This window comes from Myxine glutinosa, chromosome 1 (assembly GCF_964187855.1).
Source record: "Myxine glutinosa chromosome 1, kmMyxGlut1.1, whole genome shotgun sequence".
NCBI lineage: Eukaryota > Metazoa > Chordata > Myxini > Myxiniformes > Myxinidae > Myxine > Myxine glutinosa.
The window spans coordinates 258672277-258699914 of NC_136261.1; the positions used below are offsets into that span (position 1 = coordinate 258672277).

Sequence of the window (27638 nt, forward strand, 5' to 3'; positions counted from 1 at the left end):
TTTTTGTTTTCGCATGTTGGTTATTTTGAGTTTACGCCACCAGGTGGGTTCTGGTCACGTGGTTATCTTGCCGTGCAAGTACAGTATCTCTGTCGTATAGCGCTGCATTTTTGTTTTCGCATGTTGGTTATTTTGAGTTTACGCCACCAGGTGGGTTCTGGTCACGTGGTTATCTTGCCGTGCAAGTACAGTATCTCTGCCGTCAACTTGTTCAGAGTGCCGGCGATAGCTCGCCTTCTCTTTGTGGAAAACACGGTACTGAGAAGAAGAAGAGGATGATGTGCTTGGATATAAAACACGCAATCGTCGAAAAACATGAGCGAGGTGTGCGTGTTGTCGACTTGGTGAGGCGGATGTGAAGGCAGCTGAAGATTTTATTATAACTTTTGCCGAACTGATAGAAGCCGAACGATACATCCCCCAGCAAATCTTCAACTGTGACGAGACAGGGCTCTTCTGGAAAAAGATGCCGAGGAGGACGTATATAACGGCAGAGGAGAAGAGCATGCCAGGCCACAACTTGTTCAGAGTGCCGGCGATAGCTCGCCTTCTCTTTGTGGAAAACACGGTGAGATCCTTAACATCCAACAACTAATGGGACGCAAACGGGGCGCCCAGTTTAGCGGTGCACACATTGATGAATCACCCTGCCTGTGATTCACCCATGACAGGTTATAGCTGGGTCGGGATTCAAACCCAGGCTGGACAGTTTAGACTTTAGAGTCAAGTGTGCGTACCTCCAGTCCAGGCCATCCTGCCAACTTGTATGCTGCATACAGGTGAAATATAAAGCGCGAGATATTTTTATATATACTGTATATTTAAAAAAAAATTGGTGTGGTTTTTGGCGGGCTGGAACGGATTAATAGCATTTCAATGCATTTTAATGGGGAAATTTGATTTGAGAAACGAGCAATTTGAGTTACGAGCTCGGTCACAGAACGAATTAAACTCGTAAGTCAAGGTTCCACTGTATGTATATATATATATATATATATACACGTATATATATATATATATATACGTATATATATATATGTATATATATATATATATATGTATATATGTATATATATATATATATATATATATATATATATATATATATATATATATATATATATATATATATATATATATACTGAAACGCAAAAGAAACTTACCACCTTTGAAACCTTTAAATATCAACAATAACACTACGTGTAGTAAATGTGTGAACTTATTTGTGGACAATAGTGTCCTCATTGTCAGACAAAACGGTCACGGATGGTCACTTGAACCTTCAATGGTCACTTCATAGCACAGCTGTTGAACAGCCGTTTTGACTGTCAGTGATTAGCCAAGGGGTACGGGATGATTTTAATGAGCTGCACGTGATGTCTTGATATTGGCTTTAAAAAGGCCAGTGCAAAATGGGCATTTCAATCAACATGCCACGATTGTCAAGGGATCCATGGCAGCGTGCCCTGAGCATGCTGCAAGGCGGACTGAGCTACCTGCCACACACGCTATTGAAAGGGGACTGACATTGCACCCTGTGCTGTTCTGTACTGTAGAACAAACTGATGAGATGGTGTATCTTGGTCAAAAACTTGACATGTCATCAATAAAATGCCAATGTTTCAATTAGCAATTGTTGGTTTGTACGGTAGCTCAGTCCGCCTTGCAGCATGCCCAGGGCACGCTGCCGTTGATCCCTTGACAATCGTGGCATGTTGATTGAAATGCCCATTTTGCACTGGCCTTTTTAAAGCCAATATCAAGACATCACGTGCAGCTCATTAAAATCATCCCGTACGCCTTGGCTAATCACTGACAGTCAAAACGGCTGTTCAACAGCTGTGCTATGAAGTGACCATTGAAGGTTCAAGTGACCATCCGTGACCATTTTGTCTGACAGTGAGGACACTATTGTTCACAAATAAGTTCACACATTTACTACACGCAGTGTTATTGTTGATATTTAAAGGTTTCAAAGGTGGTAAGTTTCTTTTGCGTTTCAGTATATATATATATATATATATATATATATATATATATATATATATATATATATATATATATATATCATTCGTTTGGGATAGATGGAAGCAGTGCAAAAGGTTTGAAACATAGATGGAAACATGAACTGACTAATCGTACTACAAGCGCATGTTGAAAAGTAATGCCTCCTGTTATATTTCTCCAAAACAGGTAAAGTTATTCGAATGAAACAAAGCACAGTCCGCATGTTAGTTTTTCCCTCCAAGTTTTGTGATTCTGACATTAGATATCTCAGTGCTACATGGCTGGAGAACAGCTAACCGACTGAGCGTCGACGACCGATCTTGACCTACTGTTTGACCCAAAACAGCCAAAGATCTTCCACTCGGGATGGTGGCAGACCGGAACAAATTCAGAACCCTGTTTCCTGACAAAGGATGGCAGAAGGCTACCAATGATGGCATCGAGGAGAGTTCTCGCTCCCTTCCCAAAAAGCCAACATCGCCCCACTGTCGTCCACATTAGTATCGAGATTCCGCTGGGGTACTCCAAGCCATAACCATGCTGGAACTTCGTGAAAGTGGATTGGACCACTGTCACCAAAGCAGCTGAATCCAAGATTGAAGATATACCATCTGTCCCAGCTAAATATGAAGAATTTGTGCACCTCCTTCTCTCTGCTGTCACCGATACAATACTGCATGGTTACGGCAAAGCCTACACACCTTACTACACACCTGAAGCCTTACTATAGCGGAGTCTGAAACTCTCCTAAAGAAGCACACCAAAACTGGGAACCCGGTCGCCGCAAAGCACTAATTGAGGCTCTCGACACAACGTCTGAAGCGCTGAAAGGAGTTGGTGGAGTGAACAGACTTCACGTACAGTAGCCGCAAGGCATGGGCATTGCTGAGGAAACTAGGTGCTGCAGAAAACACTACTACTGCCATCCCAAGTGTCTCCCCTGATTCCATCACATCTCACCTCCTCCAGATCTCAAAGGCACTGACCTACAAACCACTAAGGCAGGAAGTAAAAAGGAACTATCTCTGAAACCTCCACCAAGTCCATTTAGCAGCCACCTGTCGGCCCCATATACAAAGAACGACATTGACGCCGCACTGTCGGCAACCAAAAATGGCACAGCTGCAAGGGCCGATGGAGATTTCCCGGAATTCCTTTAAAACCCCACAGAAAACGGTCATACCTGGTTGGTGGCCTTTTTTACTGCCATCCATGAAACGGGGCAAATTAATGCAGCCTGGAAGAAGGCTAAAATTATTGCCATCCTAAAACTGGTAAGCCAGCAGACTTGCCCTGAAATTGCCACCCTATCGCCCTGTGATCAGTGATGGCAAAGCTGATGGAGAGGGCCCTATGATCCTGTTTAACCCCCACCCTGGAGACCTTCCGACCTGATAAGCAGGGGGACTTTAGGACCGGCCGCAGTACCTGTGATCAGGTTCTTGTCCTCTCCACCATCGTCAGGGCTGGCTTCCAGCGAAAACAAAAGATTGCAAATTCCTTGGTAGACCTTTTGTTGGCCAATGACACAGTCTGGTGCTAAAGCTCCATCTCAAAGTCTTGAAAGTCTTCCCTTGTCTGTCAGAAGACAATCAGACTACTGTTGGTATTCCTTGGTGACCAAAAGATCTGCGTCAGCCTCAGCGGCAAAACGAGCCGTGTTCAAACACTAAACAATGGCCTCCCTCAAGGATCTGTTCTAGCCCCCGCCCTCTTTAACCTCTATGTCAGCGACGTTCCAATGACAACCTCCTGCCTATGCTGATGACATTGCACTCGTAGTGCAAGGCCCCGACCTTCAATCTGCCGGGGACCAATTCACCGGGATCTGGGCATACTGTAGGAGTACTTCCACAAATGGAAGCTCCATCCAATCACCAACAAAACAGCTGTTTGCATACACTATCTTAATAACCACACAGAAAATGCAGAAATAGATTTGGCATACTGCATTATGAAAGTTGAAAATGTTTGTTATCCCAAATACCTTGGGGTTACATTTGACCGAAGCCTGACCTACAAAGAACATCTGCAAAGATGAAGGATGAAAGGAGAAGGTCAGGGCATGGGTAAACCTTGTCCGGAAACTGGCCGGAACATAGTGAGGTGCTGACGCTAACACCTTATGCACAGCAACTCTCGCCCTCATATATGTGACAGCAGAGTATTGTGCGCCAGTCTGGTCGGCAAGTGCCCATAAGAAGGCCATTGAAGTTCAGTTAAATGCCGCAATGAGAACAGTATCTGGAACCTTCCAGTCAAAAAAGACCGTGGCTTCCTATTCTCTGCAACATTGCTCTGCCAGCCATGCAAAGGAATGTGCTGTCATCCTAATACTTCAGCCGCATTTCGGCTACCGAAAGTCCAGCCCAGCACTTTCTTATTGAACATCCGCGCTGGCCTCAAGTCCCGAAAACTACCATCGGAATATGCCGAGAAAAACCATCGGAATATTCCGAGAAAACTACCACTGCCACAATAGATCACCAGGCCAGATTTGGCTTCGTCAGATTTTCATCTTTACACCAAACTTGAGAAACATCTTCAAGTTTTTTTTTCTCGTTCCAAAAATGATGTCAAGGCCCGCTGTGAAGCGCTGGTTAAGTCAGCAGATGCAGATTTATATCGTGACGGCATCATTCAACTACTTGAACTTTGGCAAAATGTGTGGACCGTTGTGATTTTGGTGAGAAATAAATATGCATCATGGTGGAATAAAGATTGATGTTCGTGCCTCTCTGTTTCATTTGAATATCTTTACCTGCTCTGGAGAAAAAGAATAGGAGGCATTACTTTTCAACACGCCTCATATAATTCAAGAAGTCTGATTATTATTATTATTATTTTATTATTATTATTTTTTGCTTGTGTGTCTAACTTATATGCACTCATTAGTCGCTGGAAGGAATGAGTCGAAACCTGGTGGTTGTACTCGGAGTGTTTTGTATTGTCGGATCTATTCGTCTGATCTGCTTCTCACCCGTTCGCCGCGTGCACATGAAGATTCTTGGGTGCAGTTTGGTTCATGCAGATCTCGCGCTCTACGTTCAACCACTGATTTGCGGTACCCCGTCTTTCCCTTCAGCATTACATTTCCTAATAAGCACACAGGCAAGAAAAGGAAAGCGGGCGACGATGCTGATCCCTTAGAGGCTGAAGATGATCGTACACTGATTGTGGAGCCCTACGTGCCTCCTAACCCTGGACCATACCCGTACAACCAGCCACGGCGGTCAGTCCCATCATGTTCGATGTCGTTTTTAAAGGGATTTTTTTTTTTTTAAATGTCACACTTCAATAATATTGGTGCTGTTAGCATTTGTGTGTTGTGTGTCATTATTCATTGAATTCCTGAAAATTTTATTTTATATTGATCGTTCTTTTGTGAAACATGACTTTATAGTGTCGGGATGACCGGTCACCCTACTATAAGATAATAAACCATAAGGGTAAAGTATGGTTTGAGAGGGGTTATACTTGTGCTAGAGCATGTACAATGGTGTCATGACTGGTAGCTCTTGGTTAAGAGAAACGATGATAAAATCAAAGTTTACATGACAAAAATACATGATGGAAGTATTTGCCATATCAATCAGGGCTGACAGTCGATGCCAATAGATGATTCATAAAATTTTTGAGGGGTGATCAGAAATATGAATATCAATATGTTTTCGTTTCTAATATGTGAAATAGCTGTCTCAGGAAGAGGTTATTTGGCCCATCATACCTGTGCTACATCGGCGGCACATTAATTTAACCTAACAGTTTATCAACTTCACTGGAGGTGGGGATGTGGAGGGTGGACTTGTGGGGATGAGACCAGTGGGACAAGCACAGGCATCAGGGTGATTTCTGCTGATTTTGGTGCAGCATGTCATGTTGCAGAGTGGCGGGTGCTGCTAAAGCAGTTTCTTGGCAAGGGTTATACTGGGTGATTTGCTATTGCCTTCCCAGCAGTAGTTAGGGCAGGAATTTGGATTTGTTAATGGTGGTGGAAATAGCTCATCCACTCTTATTGAAAGACACGATGGGATATTTTACATCCTCCAACAAATGCTGGCAGATGGGATGCCTGTTTAATGGTCATCCGAGGGAGTACACAGATTGATGAATCATCCTGCCTGTGAGACATCAGAATGACAGTTTAGAGCTGGGTCGGGATGCAAACCCAAGTTGTACATCCTACAGCTGAGCGCGTACCAATAATCGATCCTGCCGGCTCCAGGGTGTTACACACACACACACAACACACAACACGCAACACGCAACACACAACACGCAACATGCACCACGCACACACGCACCACGCACCACGTACACACATACACACACTCACTCATATACACACTCTCACTCATATACACACTGTCACTCATATACACACTCTCACTCATATACACACACGCACATGATAAGAAAAATATTTTTATTTGTAAAATAATTTTTGTATTTTCTTTTAATTTCGCATTTATTATTTATTTGTTTTCTATTCATTTATTTATTTCTTGTTTTTATTTGGGTGTGGAAGGTGGTGGAGGGTTAGAGGGAGTGAGGGGGCAGATGACTATTCGAAGTAAGGATTGTTTAATTCAAATAAGGAATTTAACAGTTTGAAATAGCAAAATTACACAAATCCATATATACTGTGTTCTGTGTTCTGTGTTCAAAAATATTTCGGTTTCGGGTACCAAAAATAAATAGAACTGTGTTCAAAAAGTATCCGACCTTTATTTTTCGTGCGTAAAAAAAAAGAAGCTAGGGAGGCGTTGATTGGTGCACGTATGTAGGCGATCCTAATGCACACGCGTGATTTTTTTCCCACCTGCAGAAGCTGTCATTCGACGGCAGACCGCCGATGAGTGAGGACATGTAAGTGAGCGCCGTCGGATTTTCTTTTTTGACAAAATGACGGAAAAACTTGAACAACGCTACTGCATCAAATTTTGTGTAAAGCTTGGCGATTCCCAAGTGGAAACGATCCGCAAGATTCAACACCGTTCATTCCATTATGAAGGAGGATTTGGGCTTCAGGAGAATCTCAGCGAAGTTCGTACCAAAGCTGCTAACGATTGAGCAGAAGCAACTCCGTTTGGAGATCGCACAGGACATGCTGGAGACTGTGAACAGCGATCCCCGCTTCCTCAACACAGTGATCACTGGCGATGAGTCCTGGGTTTATGGGTACGACCCAGAAACCAAGTTGCAGTCATCACAATGGAAGCATCCAACATCCCCGAGGCCAAAAAACACAAAATTTGATGCAGTAGCGTTGTTCAAGTTTTTCCGTCATTTTGTCAAAAACGAAAATCCGACAGCGCTCACTTACATGTCCTCACTCATGGGCGGTCTGCCGTCGAATGACAGCTTCTGCAGGTGGGAAAAAATTCACGCGTGTGCATTAGGATCGCCTACATACGTAAACCAATCAACGCCTCCCTAGCTTCTTTTTTTTACGCACGAAAAATAAAGGTCGGATACTTTTTGAACACACTACGTACTGCAGTAGAGGTGTGTAGACTGGTGGTTGTCCAGGGTGTTTGTATGTTCCTCTTCCTTGCACTTGTTTTGGATGCCACCAAACCTCTACCCTTCATTTTTTATTATAAAAGGACAACCCTTCGTTGTTGAATGTGCTTGGCTGTTGGTCTCGAGGTACGTCACTGTCTTGTGTAAATTGGTAAAATGTCATGGCAGCAATAATCTGGTGTCGTGTTGGAGTGAGAAAAGTTGCCTTTTCCTGCATCTCTTAATTTATTTTCTTCTCTTATTTTGTCATGCACAGTTTTTATTTTTTATTATTATTATTATTATTATTATTATTATTATTATTATTTGTATGTGACTTTAACAGATGAATGACCAGAAGTAGAATTTTGCTGTCTTCATGGTTGTGTGTGTGCTGTGTGTATTGGTCATGTTGCTTGTATTCATATTATCGGAACATTTCTTACCCGACCTGCAGGAACGCCATTCTTTTTACTCCAACACAGATTGAGGCCATTCGTGCTGGAATGCAGCCTGGACTCACCATGGTTCGTAATCTTCACCCCTCCTCCCCTCCCCTGATTTGCATGCTAAGTCTGCGATTTCCTTCCACATTATGCTGCAGTCTGCACAATGTCCTTTCACTGACTTGGCTAAATTGCTCTTTCCAACGGTATTACAATTATTCATTCGTTATTTTACATTCTAATACCAGTAGCTTTGGGGGAGTAATGAATTGTGCAGGATTATTATATTGCTATTTATTTGACATGTAATGGGGTATCACTGTAACACTCTGTGCCAATATTGGAAGGGCAAGGTGGGGTGTATGTGCAAACGTTACGGAGCGTTACAGGTGGTTTGGGGGGGGGGGGGGGGGAGGGTCGGGGAGTTTCAGTGGTGTTACGTAACACTATTAACCAATGTCTATTTTGTTTCCTAAATTGGGGAAAATTGTAGCGTGTGGAACTGTATTGCATTTATACGTGGCTTAAAACATACATTTTCAACATTACATTTTCGGAAATAGGAGAAGAAAGCGATTTTACTCCTGCTATTTCAACAGTACTGTAGTCGATTTAAGAAGTCGATTTAAGAGTGGTGAGGAAAAAAAAATACAGTGGACCTCACATAGAGAAATTGCGGGGCTGAATGTGAAGTTTGCAATTTTTCAGAACCAAATCATGAAGACCCTCGGAGATTAATTGTATCAGCAAGGATGAGGAAGTTGAGTGGACAGAGGAGGTGAAAATATGTGTCGCAGGTTGTGACCAAAAATGCGGTCATTCTTGTCCAATCAACGTTGGCATGGCAACGTTATGTTATGTTTGAGGTTATAACATGTACACATATGGGTTGCTATGACCCCCTGCCCAACCCTCCCCCAAAACCCCGCCACAAACCCCTCCTTTTCTGAACCATTTTATTTTTCTGCTCTGTACAGGTGGTGGGACCGCCAGGAACCGGCAAGACTGATGTTGCTGTGCAGATAATCTCCAACTTGTATCACAACTTCCCTGATCAACGCACCCTGATCGTTACACATTCCAATCAGGTGTGACACCGGTTTCTCTGTTTGATTCGGCCATGATCAACATATTGAGCCCACCTTTGTATTCACATTACTTGGCAACAATAAAGTGAAAATAGACAAATCCACAGAACCTCAAATTTCACTCCACATTTTGATGTGAGATTCAGTCAAACATTCCCATCTTTATTGCAGAAGCGGCTATCTTGTCCATGATTGGCCGCAAACTTTGCGTGACACCACTTTGTCGCCTATCCTGGATATACGTACATGATGACGTCAAATGTTTCGGTCAATAATGGACTCTATAGAGGCATATGTATTTAGACCATATGATGGTCATATAATCGTATTCCACAGGGTTTAAAAAAAGTAGAACTTAACCATGATTTTGTTGTTTCAATACCTGTGTTTTTTTTTTGTTTTTTTTCCAGGCACTCAACCAGCTATTTGAGAAGATCATGCAGCTGGATATTGATGAGCGGCATCTACTGCGTCTTGGTCACGGTGAAGAAGAGTTGGAGACGGAGAAGGACTTCAGCAGGTTTGTTTTGTGCTTTTGTAGGAAAACGTGTATTACGGAATGCGACAAAGCTTCCTGCAGTATCTAATTATTATAGCTTTAAGATATTCTTTCATTATTCGAATTCTGAAACCTAATAGATTACAAATTTTTTGATATTCGAAGCTGAAAAACATGATGCTCCCCCTGACTTGTGGAGAATCGGGCACTTTCCTCCAATGTCACCATGTTTTGAGGCTTGGTCAAAACCAAGAATAACTAGAACGGGCACTCGGTAGAGCGCATACCTTCGCCGCAGCTACTGTTCTGTACTTGGCATGGGAGTGTAGGGAACAGAACAACAAAAATACGATTTTGACCTTTTCGTGACCTTGACCTTGACCTTTGACCCGATTGCTCCCAAAATCTAATCAAATGTGTCCCGTATAATAACCAATCATCCCACCAAATTTCATGCAATTCGGTTGAATACTTTTTGAGTTATGCGAATAACATACACACACACACACAGACATACAAATAAATACACAGCGATCAAAACATAACCTTCCGCTTTTGCGAAGGTAATTAAATATCTGGTTTCTACCGCCTCTTCTCCGATATTGCTTTCGTTCTCTCTCTCTCTCCCCCCCCCCCCCCCCCCTCTCTCTCTCTCTCTCCCCTCCCCCCCCCTCTCCTCTCTCTCCCCTCTCCCCCCCCCTCTCTCTCTCTCTCTCTCTCTCTCTCTCCCCTCTCCCCCCCTCTCTCTCTCTCTCTCTCTCTCTCCCCTCTCCCCTGTCTCTCTCTCTCTCTCTCCCGCCCCCCTCTCTCTCTCTCTCTCTCCCTCCCTCTCCCTCTCTCTCCCTCTCTCTGTCTTTCTTCAGACCCTCACCAGCAACTCCAGGACCAGGTTGCAAACGTTCTTCCAGTATCCCCTTCCTAATGAAACTACCAAGATCCAGGCTGACTACACACCTCAACTCTTTTGTTCCTCACTTCTCCTGTCTATACAACCACCTTCCAGGACTAATTTGTCTCTCATCTCCAGCATTTCAAGCCGGCAGTACACCACCACATAATGTCATTCCCAATCCTGACCCCTCATGTTTATTAACCCCATTAACCCCTCTTAATCCTATGCTCATCACATAATGTTGCCTTAATCACACATCACCTTATTCCTATCCTCCCTTCTCAGAAATCACTTGCTGATTTCAGTTTTCTCCCCTCTCTCTCTTTCCTGTGAGTTTATCCCCTTGTTGGTTGTGAACAATTGTTGCCCTGCAAGCCCACTGCCAATTTAATTTATCCTTGCTCTTCCATGAGCCTCTCTCTTGTTGAGGAAAAAAAAAAGTTGGGGCGTCATGATGTTTTGTTTGTTAAAACAAGACCTGTGCAAACAATTCTAGACATCATTTTTACCTCCACCACCGAATGTGGACAGAGGGTATGTATTCACCCGTGTTTATCTGTGAGCAGGATATCTTAAAAAGTTATGGACGGATTCAGACGAAACTTGGTACTTTTCTTGGTAGGTTGTGTGTGTGACGAGTACAAAAAAAAAAAAACCACCTTTAGAGGCCATTTTTCCCCGCAAGCGGGGGTTGGCCTTTTTCGGGAACCATGGTTGTTGTTGTTTTTTGGTCCCCTTTTTGAAGCAATGTTTTACGGCCGGATGCCCTTCCTGCCACCAACCCTTTTTGTCGCCTTTTTACGACAAACAGGGAATTACTAGTGAACTGGTACTCAATTTGCCGACCTCGGAAGGATGACAGGCTGAGTCAACCCCCCTGGCGTTAATTCAGCGATCGACCGGGATTCGAACCCAGGATCCTAGGATCCCAAGCCGGCACCCTAACCGCTAGCCCAACACCAGGCTTGGGCGAGTGTGTGACGTGTGTGACGAGTACAAACTGATAAAAATTTGGTGAAGATGCGTATCGGCCAATTTTTTAAATGATTCTTTACCATTGAGAGAAAGGGCCACGACTATATATAGCACACTATTGCAAAAGTTTGTGGATGGGTTATAACAAAACTTGGTGGATGAGTTAGGTAGGTGACCAGAACAAGCTGATTAGATTTTGGTTCAGGTCTGGATGCAGATCTGGTCTATCAGTGGGGTACAAAACGTAAACTGTTCAGCCTGGCAGAGGTATGCTCTTGACCGAGTGCTGTTCTGGTTTACTGTGTTTTCCTCTTTCTCCCTGTTTTGTTTTTTTCCCCTGTGTATTCTGTCCAACTGCTGCCCTGCTGTCATTTATTTTGCCTTGTTTTTATTTAACCTTTTGCTTCCTTGCTTTGTCATTAGAATTGATCTGGGATAGAAAGCATTTTTTATCTAATCACTCGAAATTTTCATTTTCTGCACAACAATGATTGCATGGCCTCTCACACCAACCACAGGTACGGAAGAGTAAACTACATCTTGGCTTGTCGGCTACAGCTGCTGAAGGAAGTTGGGAGACTGCAAGAGAGCCTCGGGGTTCCTGCAGATGTGGCTTACACCTGTGAAACGGCCGGTCACTTCTTCCTATACCAGGTAATGATCACCAACCTGACTTCTGCAGGTATTTGCATTCATTTATATTGTCACGTCAGACTGCTCTGTCAGTGCAGACCCATCTGAGCCAGATGGTCTAAATCTCTAAGACCTTTGTAGAATGCCGAAACGATGTTGGATTTACTGTGTTCTTTTATTTTTACGCTTCCCCAATGATTGTTCAAATAAAAGCTGAACATGGCGTTGAAACGCAAAAGGAGTGAAAATGTTTCTTGGAATTAAAATGCTTATTTGCAATTGGCTTTGACACGGGAGAACGAGACAACAGTACTCAGATGGATCTGGCACATGAAGACTGACAAATAGGGAAGGAAAGACACGAAAAACTGAATTGTGTATACAAGGATAAATATCTTGCTAATGGTGCCAAAATACCAGACTCACAAAAAAAAGTGGCAGGCGAGGACTTTAAGCAGGCACAAGCCGTTTCTTGGTCCACCATGAAGGGGTTACTGGCAGAATGCATGCATCCTGGAGTTTCTGAAGGGGGTCTGAGGACTCAGAGAGAAGATGGAGCTAGACCCGAGAAGAAGTGATACAAAACAGAGAGACCACAGACCTGCCTGCGATGTAAAAGCGACAGGCTTTGTACTTCGGCAAAAATGAAAAGCACTATGTAATAAATAAATTTGACGAATGTGCACATGCTGGTTAGGATTAATTTGAGATTTGGCGGAGCTCTCCCAAACGTCTTGGTAATATCATGTACATTACAAGCAGGGCAAGAACATTCGTTCAGCGACTTCATTTTACCTCGATGTAAAATGCAGGAACTTTACTCGACAACAGACAAATGAACACAATAAATGAGATGTATGAACTTGGCATACAATAATCATGAGCCATGTGCTCACAATGGGAATTCCTGGCAGAATGTTCACTCGGTCATCGAATGAGCGGAAGATATTGACTTCCACAAAGGATTAAGAGAGAAAACCATAAGAAATTGGATCAAGTAGCTTAGCTCTTTTAGCTCTTAGCTCTTTCACGAGCCTCGATTCAGTATACAAAAAAAAAGTACTGGAAATACTCATTCAATATGCGACCTTTGCGCTGATTACCCAATCGGCTTCCAGCTGGTAATAGTCCTGCGGCATAGCAGACCAATTGTTCAAATTGTTCTAAAAGCACCAAAATTGGCACACATGTAGATTAATATATTCTAAACATTTTTGGATATGGAGGCATTCAAGATTAGCCCTGTGGAAGATATGGCGGCCATTTTTCAAAATGGCCGCCATTTACCATTAGCGTCATTACATAGACTTCATTATGTGTCGTTAGTATGGTGCTAGATGGGCCAAAATTCCTTTTTTTTACATCAGAATTAACATCAATAAGTGTTTAACAGATATTTAGATACAAAATATCTGTTATCTGTTAAATTTAAATATCTGTTAAATAACAGATATTTAACAGATATTTAGTTTAACAGATACAAACCTCTCGATGACATGCATTGTATCCTCTTGGATGCTTGTGGGTGCATTTGCCAGACTCAGCAGGGCATCAGTGAGTTCTGGCAGCGTGTTCCATGTTGCCCAGGCAGATTTCTTCCCATGTCCGACGAAGGCTGACACAGTATCACACCCTGTGATGGCATGAAACATTGGAAGAGTGCATTTTGAATGAATCTTGAATGAATGAAAAGAGAAAGAAAAAAAAAAGAGAAAAAAAAGAAGAAAAAAAAAAAAGAAAAAAAAAAAATGAAAAGAGAATCTTGAATGCCTCCATATCCAAAATTGTTCAGAATGTATTAATCTACATGTGTGCCAATTTTGGTGCTTTTAGAACAATTTGAACAATTGGTTTCGTATTTTTTACTATGCCGATGGGCTATAATGGCCCGAGTTGGATTAGCTACTGAGTTGGATTGGATCAGTTAGTGGCCAATCGAGCTCAGGCCATTGCCAGCTGAAGCCCATTGGGTAATCGGTACAACATCACATTTTTGAGTGATTCTATTTCCAGTTCTTGATCAATCTCTTATCTTTATGTTTTTCTGGATGAATCACAAGTTTCATAGATTGAGAGACTCATTTTGACTATGTTTTATTTTTGAATTCTACCATCTGAAAGTTTCCCAAAAGCTGCCATGGTTAGTATTATGAAAGCGAATTGGTATTTGGGTTGGCCTGTTTGGCGTTCCCATCTGAACCGATGGGTCAAGGTGCTTGAAACCCAGGTTCAAATTCCATACGGTCCATCTAATTGTCCATTACTCTCTTTTTGTCCTTGTAATTCACATTAAAGCACATTGATGTCTGCTAATGTCTTTGTCCTGCATTCAATTTATGTAAAAGCTCTACTATGAGCTTGAGATCAGTGTGAAAATAAATAAATATATGAAAGTCACCAAGTGAGCTCCAATTGCCCTGTTTAATGATTCTGCATTCTGCATGCAATCCCTGGTGTTGGGCTAGCGGCTAGGGTGCCGGCTTAGGATCCTAGGATCCTGGGTTCGAATCCCGGTCGATCGCTGAATTAACGCCAGGGGGGTTGACTCAGCCTGTCATCCTTCCGAGGTCGGCTAATTGAGTACCAGTTCACTGGTAATTCCCTGTTTGTCGTTAAAGGCGGCAAAAAGGGTTGGCGTCAGTAAGGGCATCCGGCCGTAAAACATTGCTTCAAAAAGGGGACCAAAAAACAACAACAACCACGGTTCCCGAAAAAGGCCAACCCCCGCTTGCGGGGAAAAATGGCCTCTAAAGGTGGTTATTTTTTTTATGATTCTGCATTTGCAAAACTGGCTCTATTTGTGAACTCTTTAACTTGACCTTTTTATTGCATCCCTATAGTCGATTCGCTAAAAAATTATTTCTGCCGTTTTGGTGCATTGAAAATGTTGTTGGAGATGCAGTTTAAGAAACTGTTACCTGCGATGGGCAAAACGAAATGATGTGTGTCTGTGGATCTGTATAGCAAAAGAGAAACAACGTTGAGATTGTCTTGTCACGTTTCACTAGAAACCTGGGTGAATGTTTTTAAATTATCGGTCTCGTCGTCTTGTGTTGTACCGGCTCCTGCCATGAAAGTGATAATGATAAATAGCTGCGGTGGTGGATAAATTTATCATTTCATGTGTGTACGTCATATCCAGGTGATGTCTCGTTGGGAAGAGTACATGAGCAAGGTGCGTGCACGCTCTGGTGAACCGGGGGATGTCGAGAAAGTCACCGAGCTCTTCCCTTTTGAGCGATATTTCGCGAATGCACCACAGCCGCTCTTCCACATGCGCTCGTACGAGGAGGACATGGACATCGCTGAAGGATGCTTCCGGCATCTTCGAAAAATATTCACACAGTTGGAGGTGCGGATGTCAGAAACAGGATAATATGGAAGAGGTATAATTACGGATGTGGATGAAGGATGTGTGCGTAAAGTTAAATGTTGTGGCTTATGCATGTTGTGATACTGCATTTGTGAGACGTTCAGACAGACGTCAGAGCGCTCAATTTTCTCAGTCCGGAGGAGTTGACTTCCTGTGTCTGTCTCCTGCTCTTCCCTCCAATCCATCAGGACTGATCCCCTACATCACCACGTAATGGTGTCCACCATACACACTGCTAAGCTTTTCTACACTAGCTGACCACCTACCCCTTTTACTCCCTGCCACTCCCTTACACTTACTGTGTTGAATATCTGCCTGTTGACCTGCTGTCTTCTGGCCTTGTATCACTTTCATGTGCCTCGACTTGTGCAGAGAAAAATAAATATCAGATAATTATGGAGGGGGGGGGGGGGGGGTGGGGGGGAAGTGGGTATTTACCAAACATATAATATATAAAGTTCAACTTGCGTTTGTTTATTTGTTTGTGTATATATCTGCTTCAAAAACTTTTACAAATATTAAACCAAATCCAACCAAATTTTGCATGTTGCCTAACGGTACTGAAAGTAAGGTTTCTGATGGGGTAGTATATCTGGGGGAACACGTTCAGGGTCGGGGGAAGACCCCAATTATCTTGATGTCAATGTGAATCGTATAGCACCACCCGGTGGTATCTGGTATTAGGAATCATCTTCTTCTTATATGAAGAAAGTTTAAACAACTTGATAATATGCATTATGGTGATGTTGAAATCTGAGTGACAATAATTCCAAATTTTCAAAATGTTTCATTTCACTCATTCTAATTGGAGGTTCAAACCAAAATATCCACCAGTGAGCTTTGCAGTGAAGCAGAAGTGATTTTTGGTCACACCATATATAAGCAGCAAGGATGGTTGATGGTGATGTTGGCTGACTTCCAAGCAGATGGAAGATGACCTCGGGTAAATTATAGAGTGAATAGAGCAGAATGTTAGTGAAGAAATGAAAGCATCGTAACATGGCTACTGCACTGAGGCTACAATCAGAGGGGCTGTGCCATGTTTGGCAGGGCCAACATTTCAGATCAGATCAGACAAGGCGAAGTAAAATCTAGTTTGGGTGACATAAGCTTGTTGTGCACAGTTTCGGTGTCACTGGGCCGCCAAATTGGCTGGCCAATGGGTTGGTTGGACACTTTTTTTTTTTGCTATTTTGAAAAAGGCCTGATGGTTTTGAATAAACTGTTGCATGGTATTTATTCCAAGCGAAAAAAGGCCTCCATCACCAAAGGGATGCTTCAAGGTGTTTGCTTTTTTTTTGTCTGCTCCACATGAATCAGAACTTCAATGAAAAGGAAACGCCTTGTGGTCTGCTCAACCTGTTTATGCCGTTTGATATAAGAGCTCACCAGTTTGGTTCCCTGTGCAGGAGTTCCGTGCTTTTGAGCTGCTCCGGAGTGGGCTTGATCGCTCAAAGTACCTGCTGATCAAGGAGGCAAAGATAATTGCTATGACTTGCACGCATGCTGCACTCAAACGGCACGATCTTGTGCAGCTGGGGTTCAAGGTATTGCCAAATTGAAACATTAATCAGCTTACTGCTTACTAAATAATTTTCACTTAATTACAGCATCATTAGTAATAACCTTTTTAGCATTTTTTTTTAACGTTTTTTTTTTTGCTTAGCATTTTTATTTACAATTTTTTTTTTATCTCTTATTTACCCTCTCCGTTAATTGCACTCTTTCCATCATTGGTAGATTGCACACTTTGGCTCATTAATTGCTCTTACTAATAGAGTTGTAAAACCTCCTCCTTCTTTTTTTCATGGTTTCAGTATGACAACATACTGATGGAAGAGGCAGCGCAGATCTTAGAAATCGAAACTTTCATCCCACTGCTGCTGCAGGTAATGCTGGGTGCAGAGGCTGGCAGGTGTCTAAAATGTCGTGTTTAATTCACCACTGTAACCATAAATTTCATTAATTTGAAGTCGTGACACTCCATGGTAGCAGCCATGTTCTTGAGAGCCTTGTGTGCGTGTTTATGTACCTCCCCAGAATCCAGAGGATGGGTTCAGCCGTCTGAAGCGATGGATCATGATTGGCGACCACCACCAGCTGCCACCTGTTATCAAAAACATGGCCTTCCAGAAATACTCGAACATGGAGCAGTCTTTGTTCACGCGCTTTGTCCGTTTGGGGGTACCCACTGTGGACTTGGACGCTCAGGGACGTGCCCGTGCAAGGTACCCATACACACTGGCAAGCATCTTGACCTCATTAGAAAGTGTTTGATTGGATTTCAAAATGCTAACATTGCAAATTTGCCCAAATTTTAATATTACTGTGAAATGGAAGTTTTGGACTGCTCAGATCTGTCTACATACTGTATTACATTTTAAATAGCAGGACTCTTTCCTCCACTTCCCCACACATTTCTCTTCATTCCTCCCTCCTTTATTCCAAATTTCTTCCTCTTTGATTTTCTACCATCCCCTTCCCCATCCTCTTCCCTTTTTTCAATCTTATTTCCATAGAATACTTCCGTAAACACCCCTACTTGTGCATATGCAATATAAGTATTCCCCTTTCTACTCGTAATTTAGAGGCATGAGCCTCAAATCCATAAGGTGTTTCCAAACATCTACAAGTGTTAATTAACATTTATTTCAAAATTGCATTTTTGGAATATTTAGTTGAAGTTCTTTCCCGGTTATTGTCCCCCGTCGCTCAGCGGAGCGAAAGGGGGACTATGGCTTTCCCCTCCGTCCGTGTGTCCGTCCGTCCGTCCGTCCGTGCGGGCGTGTAGGCGTGCGTGCATGCGGGCGTGCGTGCGTGCATAAGCGAAGGACCGCATTCGAATTTGGTGTGTGGGTGCAACCCACGTCAAAATCCAAGATGGCCGCCGCCATGTATGTCTGATGCCATGTATGTCTGAACCTTGTAACCTGCATATCTTGAAAAATAAGCGAAGTACCAACTTCTAATCTGGTGTGTGGGTGTATCTAGGCATAAGGAAGAACGATATTGAAAATTGGGTCGCCACGTCAAAATCCAAGATGGCCGCCGCCATGTATGTCTGAACCTTGTGAGATGAATATCTTGAAAAATAAGCGAAGTACCAACTTCCAATTTGGTGTGTGGGTGTATCTCACCATAAGGACGAACGCTATTGAAAATTGGGTCGCCACGTCAAAATCCAAGATGGCCACCACCATATATATGTCTGAAACTTGTGAGCAAAATATCTCGAAAAATAAGCGAAGTACCAACTTCTAATTTGGTGTGTGGGTGTATCTCGGCATAAGGAAGAACGCTATTGAAAATTGGGTCGCCACGTCAAAATCCAAGATGGCCGCCATCATATATATGTCTGAACCTTGTGAGCGAAAAATCTTGAAAAATAAGCGAAGTACCAACTTCTAATCTGGTGTGTGGGTGTATCTAGGCACAAGCAAGAACGCTGTTTAAAATCGGGTCGCCACGTCAAAATCCAAGATGGCCGCCGCCATGTACATCTGAACCTTGAGATGAATATCTTGAAAAATAAGCGAAGTACCAACTTCTAATCTGGTGTGTGGGTGTATCTCGGCATAAGGACGAACGCTATTGAAAATTGGGTCGCCACGTCAAAATCCAAGATGGCCGCCACCATATATATGCCTGAAACTTGTGAGCGAAATATCTCGAACAATAAGCGAAGTACCAACGTCTAATCTGGTGTGTGGGTGTATCTATTGGGTCGCCACGTCAAAATCCAAGATGGCCACCGCGATGTATGTCCGAAACTTGTGAGATGAATATCTTGAAAAATAAGCGAAGTACCAACTTCTAATTTGGTGTGTGTGTGTATCTCGCCATAAGGAAGAACGCTATTGAAAATTGGGTTGCCACGTCAAAATCCAAGATGGCCGCCACCATATATATGTCTGAACCTTGTGAGCGAAATATCTTGAAAAATAAGCGAAGTACCAACTTCTAATCTGGTGTGTGGGTGTATCTAGGCATAAGGAAGAACGCTATTGAAAATTGGGTCGCCATGTCTAAATCCAAGATGGCCGCCGCCATGTATGTCAGAACCTTGTGAGATGAATATCTTGAAAAATAAGCGAAGTACCAACTTCTAATCTGGTGTGTGGGTGTATCTCGGCATAAGGAAGACCGTTATTGTAAAGTGGGTCGCCACGTCAAAATCCAGGACAGCCGCCACCATATATATGTCTGAACCTTGTGAGCGAAATATCTTGAAAAATAAGCGAAGTACCTTCTGGTGTGTGGGTGTATCTAGGCATAAGGAAGAACGCTATTGAAAATTGGGTCGCCACGTCAAAATCCAAGATGGCCGCCTCCATGTATGTCTGACCTCTCCACGCATGGCTGGCGGACTTCCTCTGTAGTCGTCGTCAACGTGTGGCCCTGAATGGGTTTCTCTCATCTCCTCTTCCTGTTCAGGCTGGAGTTCCCCAAGGCAGTGTTCTGGGCCCTGTGCTTTTTCTGGTCTTCATCAATGATCTCTCTGACTTGAAAATCCTCTCTATCTCTTTGCTGATGACTCCACTCTCTGCCGCTCCATTCCTCATCCCTCAGATCGGCAGTCTGCAGCCTCCTCACTGTCTGCAGACCTGGACAAAATCACAGACTGGGCAAACAAGTGGAACATGTCTTTCAATCCTGACAAATCTCACATTCTTACGATGTCTCTCCGAAAAGACCGACTGGACAACCCTCCCATCTACTTTCTGAATAATCCTCTCCAAGAAGTTCTGTCACTCAAGCTTTTGGGTCTCACTATCTGCTATGATCTTTCCTGGGAAAACCACATTTCCAAGCTGGCCTCTAAAGCCAGTCGCCGACTGGGCATCCTCCGTCGTGCGAAGTCCTTCCTTGGCACACCTGAGCTCCTCACCACATACAAGGCTTTCATCCGCAGCTCAATGGAGTACTGCTCTCCCCTCTGGGCTGGTGCTCCTGCCTAACACCTAGCTCGTCTTCACGCTGTTGAAACCAAAGCGTTCAGAATCATTGGAATCTCCCGCGATGACGCTATCTCCGAGGGCCTTTCACTTAATCACCGCAGGCAGGTTGGTGGTCTTTCCGTCTTCTACCGACTCCTCTCCTGCCTTGCTCCCCCAGCTCTCTCTGGGCTCTGTCCCCCAAATATTCCTGCAGGTCGCACAAGATCTGCCTGCAACCCTCTTATGGTTAAACTGCCAAAATCAAGACTCTCTGCTCACCTTCACTCCTTCATTCCTCTTTTCTCTCGCCTCTGGAACAAACTCCCTCACTCTCTTCAATCCCACTCCACCCTCCAGGTCTTTAAAACAGCTGTTCACCACCATCTCTTATCTTCCCCCATCCAAAACCTTGATCTTTTCTACCCCCACTAATTTCACCCCAAATCCACTTTTTTGAAATACCAACTTCTGTCCTGGAAGTCCTTGGTGTCCTTGTGTTTTATACTTCTCCCACCCCCCCCCCCCCCCCCTTCCCATGCCTCCTCCCTCCAAGCCCTCTCCATCCCACACATCTCCCTGCTCTCAAATGTTGTGTTTGTGTGCTACCCCTTCTTTCCCCATCTTGTCTTCTGCTCCCTCTTTTTATATATTTTGTTTGTCTGGTTGATTTGTTTGTGAAGTAAATGTTATCTCTTTCACAAGCCTCGATTCAGTATACAAAAAAAGAAAAAAAAGAAAAAGAAAGCCAAAGCTCTGAGCTTACATCACCCACCATGATATGGTGGTGCAGCATTGGGCAGTGGAGGGTCTATTTGTCTAAAAAGAGAGCAAAATATAGCTATTTTAAATTGGTACTCCATGAATATCTGTTAAATCTACTTAATCCAGATGTTGTTGTTGATTTTAACGATGACTGGAAGGAGCAATAAAGTGACTGATTATATTACATCAAGAAAGGTGAAATGAAAATGCAAAATAATCAATTGGCAGCTTTTCAAACGCAGCGTGGGAAGCGGCGCCCCGTAAGTGGGAGACAGATGAACGCATGGACTGACACTACGGTTCACAATATATACAACATTGTGATCTAAACAATCAAATTAAAGCAGACGTTATACGTTTTACAAGCTACATACAACAATGAGGCTCTGTCTTTGCTCCGACCTCTGCAAAGCATCATTCGTGACACACGCGAGTTCCCTGCAGAACATGGAAAAGCGTTATTTCTCGGCCATTTGCTTGACTCTAATCTCGTCTGTTCTCCTTCAGTATGTGCAGCCTGTATAACTGGCGTTACCGCAAGCTGGGCAACCTCCCTCATGTCCAGCTCCTGCCGGAATATCAAGTTGCGAATGCTGGCTTCGTCTATGACTTCCAGCTCATCAATGTCGAAGATTTCAATGGGGTTGGGGAATCTGAGCCCAACCCTTACTTCTACCAGGTGATCCTCCTATATGCTCCCAGTAATCTCGTTTGCCAAATTTTCCATTTATATATTTTCACACTACCTTAGTGAGACTGAGCCATGCCTGCTTTCCCGATGTGCCTGCAGAATCTGGCTGAAGCAGAGTATGCAGTTGCCATCTTTATGTACATGCGCCTCTTGGGTTACCTGGCTGAGAAGATCAGCATTTTGACCACGTACAACGGTCAGAAACATCTCATCCGTGACGTAGTCAACCAGAGGTGTGGTTCAAACCCCCTCATCGGCAGACCGAGTAAGGTAGGTGATTTGACATGATTTGGAGTAGGAGACACTGGAGGAAATGAATGCATTTTCAATTCCATATCCTCACCAATTTATTAAAGCATCCAGTTTGGTGTAAAATAAGTTTCCTATTTTTGACTTGTTGCTACATTCCTTTTGATTGATAAACACTTGAGGTAATGTATGAGCAACGTAAGACAAAAGAGGCTGGCTGTTTTTATTTGATGGCTGTTTGGAAATAGAGGATGAATGAAAAAGGCGCGCCCATTCACCGTGTAATGAGGAGGGATTGGTCTAAATCGATAAAACTAAGACCAAGGGTGATCGAGAAAGGGGTGGCGTTGGGAATGTGTGAACATAATGGAAATGGATTATTAGGTTATGGTAGTGAGACATGTATGGGAGGACAGCCACATGGTCCCACCTGTGCACTGCGGTCAGTCGGCCATTTTGATCATTATTTTAGCTCAGAATAATCCCCAGTGGTCTGAGGGTAGTCCACCTGCATGAGAAATCGAGAACGTGTATAGACAGACAATTACAGCGACCAGTTCCTGGGCGGTGCCATTTTGATGTCACGTGACCCGCCACCATACTTGCATGTTTGATTGACTGGACGTTAAATTATTTCCTGAGCGGACTTTCCACAAACCCTTTAGTTTTGAGCAGACTTAACCTTTATTATGAAAATATGGAGAATATAAATTAATAATTGGGTCAAAGTGTCAAAGGGCAAAGTCACAATAGGTATAAATTTACCTTAACATGTCCGCATGAGATGGCCTGGTTTTTTTAAAATCAGTTCTGTGTTTCTTTATTTAATTGGAGCTGTGGGGACAATGACAGGGAGATCAGGAGAAGTGGTGGAAGTATTGGTCAGAAGAAGAGTGGACATATGTTGTGTGCAAGAGACGAGATGGAAGGGAAGTGGTGTGAGAATGGTGAAGGGTAGGCAGGGACAGAAATACAAGTTTGTGTGGCAAGGGTGCCCGGAGGGCGTGAATGGTGTTGGTGTCCTGTTTTCTGAGGAGTTTGTAGACAGTGTGGTGAGTGTGACTAGAGTGAGTGATAGGTTGATGATGGTGAAAATGATGATTGGAAAGCTCTTGGTGAACGTCATCTCGGGATATGCTCCGCAGGTTGGTCGAAGCGATGAAGAGAAGGACAAGTTCTGGTGTGCGATAGAGAAGCTGATGGAAAACGTGAAAGATGAGGAAGTTGTTGTGGTGGGAGGAGACCTGAATGGACATGTGGGAAGGAGTATGGATGGTTTTGAGGGAGTTCATGGGGGTTACGGATATGGTGTGAGAAATGGAGAAGGTGAAAGGATTTTGGAGTTTGCTGATGGAGCTGATTTGTTGATTTGTAATACTCAGTTCCAGAAAGAGGACAATAAGCTTGTTACATACACGTCAGGTGGGTCGACGACAACCGTTGACTACCTGATGGTGCGTCGGCGAGATAGGGGGCACCTCCGGGACACAAAGGTGATCCCGGGGGAGGAGGCTGTTTCACAGCACCACTTGGTTGTCTGCGACATAAGGGTGAAAGGTGCGAGGAGAGCTCGGCGGGTGAAGTACCAACCGAGAATGAAGGTGTGGAGGTTGAAAGAGGTGACAGTAAGGGAGGCATTAAAAGAGAGGCTGAGTAGGGTAGAGGATGATGTGGTTGAGCTTGAAAGTGGTTGGATGTCAATGAAAGCTAGTCTGTTGGGAGCCGTTGGTGAGGTATGTGGATGGACAAAAGGACCACCGAGGCACTCGGAAACATGGTGGTGGGATGTTGAGGTTGGAAAGAGGATTGACGAGAAGAGGAAGAAGTTCAAAGAGTGGCAGAAGGCGAAGGGTACGGGAGCAGAAACAGCAGAGCATGAAAGTTATAAGGCAGCCAGGAAGGCTGCAAAGAAAGAGGTAGCAAAGGCGCAGGAGGCATGTAGGAAAATGTTCGGAGAACGCTTGGATTCGGAAGAGGGTCAGAAAGCAGTATTCAGGATTGCAAAGCAGATAGCGAAAGAGAGGTGTGATGTGATGGGGGTGAGTTGCTTGAAGGATGAAGTGGGACAAATCGTTGTCGACCCAGATGGAATTAAAGGAAGATGGAAAAGATATATGGAAATGCTGTTGAATACAGAGAATGAATGGGATGGCAACATAGAGAGTAACCCAGTTTTAGGACCGGCAGAGAAGATAACTGAGAAGGAAGTTGAGGAAGCGATAAAAGCAATGAAGAGTGGAAAAGCGGGAGGGCCGACGGGAGTTGTGGGAGATATGTTGAAGGCAGCAGGAAGTTGGGGTGTGAAGAGAATGACAGAGATCTGTAATCTGGTGGTGAAAGAAGGCCGCATTCCAGTGGATTGGGAACTGAGTACCCTCATCCCTCTATACAAGGGGAAAGGTGACCCTCTGGAGTGTGGCTCGTACCGAGCGATAAAGTTATTGGAGCATGGAATGAAGGTATTGGAAAGGGTGTTGGAGAGGAGGATAAGGAAGAAAGTGAAGATCGACGAAATGCAGTTTGGATTTATGCCAGGAAGAGGAACGACAGATGCGCTTTTCATTGTGAGGCAGTTGCAGGAGAAGTACATGGATAAGAGGAAGAAGTTGTTTTTTGGGTTTGTTGATCTGGAGAAAGCATTCGATAGGGTTCCACGCAAAGTATTGACATGGGCATTGAGGAAGTTAGGAGTGGAGGAATGGTTGATCAGAGTAGTGATGGCAATGTACAAAAGAGCACGCACAGCTGTAAGGACGGGAACAGTGGTGAGTTTGAGGTGAAGGTGGGAGTGCATCAGGGGTCGGTACTAAGTCCACTACTATTTGTAGCTGTGATGGAGGTGCTGGCTCAGACCGTAAAGGAGGGTTTACCGTGGGAGTTGTTGTATGCAGATGATCTGGTGTTGATTGCGGAAAGTACGGATGGACTGAAGGAAAAGATGAACAAGTGGAAGGAATGTATGGAGACAAAAGGTCTGAAGGTGAATATCGGAAAGACAAAGGTGATGGCAAGTGGTAAAGCATGTGGTGAGGTGGAAAGAACTGGGAAGTGGCCGTGTGCTGTGTGCAGGAAGGGTGTCGGAGTGAACTCCATTCAATGTACAATGTGTGCTGAGTGGGTTCATCAAAAATGTAGTGGTCTGAGAGGGTCATTAATCAGTGTGGCAGCTACATTCAAATGTAAGGTGTGCACAGAGGGAGCTGCAGATGGAGGAAATGTTGAGTTGGATCTTGGAGACGGCGTGAAGCTGGAAGGTGTGAAAACATTTTGCTACCTCGGAGACATGCTGAATGGAGAAGGTGGATCAGACTCGGCAACGGTTGCTCGAGTGAGATGTGCATGGAAGAAGTTTCGGGAACTGAGTGGCGTGCTGATGAGGAGGAGAGTGTCGCTGAAGCTGAAGGGAAAGGTGTATGCTGCATGTGTGAGAAGTGTTATGATTTATGGGAGCGAGACATGGGTAATGAACGTAGAGCAGCAACGAAGGCTGGAAAGGGTGGAAATGTGAATGGTTCGATGGATGTGCGGAGTATCGTTGAGAGAGAGGAAGACAAATGATGAATTGCGAAAGATGATGGGAATATTGCCTGTGATTGATGCTGTGAAGAGGAACAGGTTGAGATGGTTTGGTCATGTATTGAGGAAGGATGAAAGTGACTGGTTGAGAAGAGTGATGGAAGTTAATGTAGAAGGAAGTAGAGGACGGGGAAGACCGAGAAAGACTTGGCTAAAGATGGTGGAAGAAGAAATGCGGGCAAGGGGGTTAACAAGGAGAGATGCAGAAAATAGGGCAAAATGGAGAAGATCATCATGGGGACCGCAAGGCTAACCCCCGCTCTAGCAGGGAACATGGCCTTAAAATGCATGTTGTTGTTGTTGTTGTTGTTTCTTTATTTAATTACCATTTGAGCTTCAGTGTGTCTGCCTGTTCAGACCATAACTTTTGAACCATTTGAGATTTTGTCATCAAATATTCAACAAACCTTTATTAGGAGACTATGGAGAACACCCAGTAATAAAATGTCCTTTTTTTTTTTTATAGCTGTTTTTGTCAAGTTTAGTTTGAGTACAAAGCGGACGCGGACAAGCTTTCTAGTTTACAACTGTGTTCCAACTTTAAACCTGAGGAAATGCACACAAATACATATTACCATTTGTGTAACATAATCGAGAGAGAGCGTCGGTGTTGCTGAGGATATTTCTGGGGTTTTGCTGGGTGGTTTGCCATTGCAATCCCAGCAGTCATTTGGGACAGGAAGTTGTAGTTTGTTCAGGGTGCTGGTGATAACTCGTCTGCACTTCACGAAATATATACCATAGGATCTATGACGACCAGTACTGGCAGGCCCGGTCCTCTGGCTCGATGTCCACCCGAGGGACGGTACACACATTGATGCCTCATCCTGCAAGCGAAACACCGGGCTGACGGAGTTTACAGCTGGACTGAGATTCTAACCCAGGCTAGACAGGTCGAAGGCCTTCCTATAAGCAAGCCTACCAGCCCATGACTAGACGCTTTTAAACATCTATGAAGCGATCATGCTACTTTTCCTGCCGGTAGATAACCTTCTCTTTCTCGACCAGGTCACCACTGTTGACAGGTTCCAAGGCCAGCAGAATGATTACATAATCCTCTCACTGGTGCGCACTAAAGTCGTTGGTCATCTTAGGTAAGATGTCTAAGGTTTGCTCCACTTCACATCTGTTTTCATATACAAATGAAGGAAAGCACAAAGAGGATTCACTAATATTGTTAAAAATTTGGGTTGTTCCCTTTACCAAGGAATGTTTGCATTATTTATCCGTCAATTTTTTTCCTCCCACTTGTCTTTGGGTTGAATTAAATGTATATTTAAATGTTTCGATCGTAACCCTCTAAATTCTGCTGATTTTCTGTGGAACACTAATTTATGCTTTTGGGGGTGATTCTACATTAATTGCTGAGATTCTCAGACACAGACACTAGAGAACAATCGAGAACGTGTATAGACAGACAATTACAGTGACCAGCTCATGGGCAGTGCCATCTTGATGTCACGTGACCCGCTGCCATACTTGTATGTTTGATCGGCTGGGCGTAGATTTATTTCTTGATCAGACCTTCAACAAACCGGTTGGTTTTGTTTTGCATTTCAAATGTTTCAATTATTTTGAAAGTGTCTATGGTTCAAATTACGGTTCAAACACACAATGGTTCAAATTTCATTTCATGAGATAACTTGCTCCTTTTGAGCTGTTGTCTGCCAATTTATGACTTTTGCATTGGTGCATGTACGCCAGTGCACAGGCCCGTCAGTCACAATCCTTCATCCAAAATGAAGGACCCTATTTTTTTTAGGATATGATCCTTAGACATGAGTCTCCATAATTATTGGCAGACTGTATGTTTTATCCGCACTGTTTTCATAGAAAGGTTTGGCATTGTGTGATCTTCACCATATAAATGTGCCTGTTTTGAGTGAACTCCCACAATATTAGAAAAAATGTACTTAATACTTGGGTTACTTGCAAAACGGTCTTAAAAATTAATCTCAAACCTAATGTTTTGAGATTTAAAGATTGGGGTATATAGGCAGTGGAC

At 43.6% G+C, this 27638-nt stretch overlaps 1 protein-coding gene across 4 annotated transcripts in view; it reads left to right on the forward strand.

Moving 5' to 3' along the window:
* AQR (aquarius intron-binding spliceosomal factor) overlaps positions 1-27638 on the forward strand; it is a 172743-nt gene that overhangs the window by 131875 nt on the left and 13230 nt on the right. For all 4 annotated transcript variants that reach the window (XM_068103356.2, XM_068103357.2, XM_068103359.2 and 1 more), the window contains exons 22-33: positions 5093-5239; positions 7970-8039; positions 8936-9046; positions 9457-9566; positions 11931-12066; positions 15188-15397; positions 16828-16965; positions 17236-17307; positions 17459-17646; positions 21625-21796; positions 21908-22078; positions 26642-26727. In XM_068103356.2, the coding sequence (XP_067959457.2) occupies positions 5093-5239; positions 7970-8039; positions 8936-9046; positions 9457-9566; positions 11931-12066; positions 15188-15397; positions 16828-16965; positions 17236-17307; positions 17459-17646; positions 21625-21796; positions 21908-22078; positions 26642-26727 (1611 nt within the window). The remainder of the gene's footprint in view (positions 1-5092; positions 5240-7969; positions 8040-8935; positions 9047-9456; positions 9567-11930; positions 12067-15187; positions 15398-16827; positions 16966-17235; positions 17308-17458; positions 17647-21624; positions 21797-21907; positions 22079-26641; positions 26728-27638) is intronic.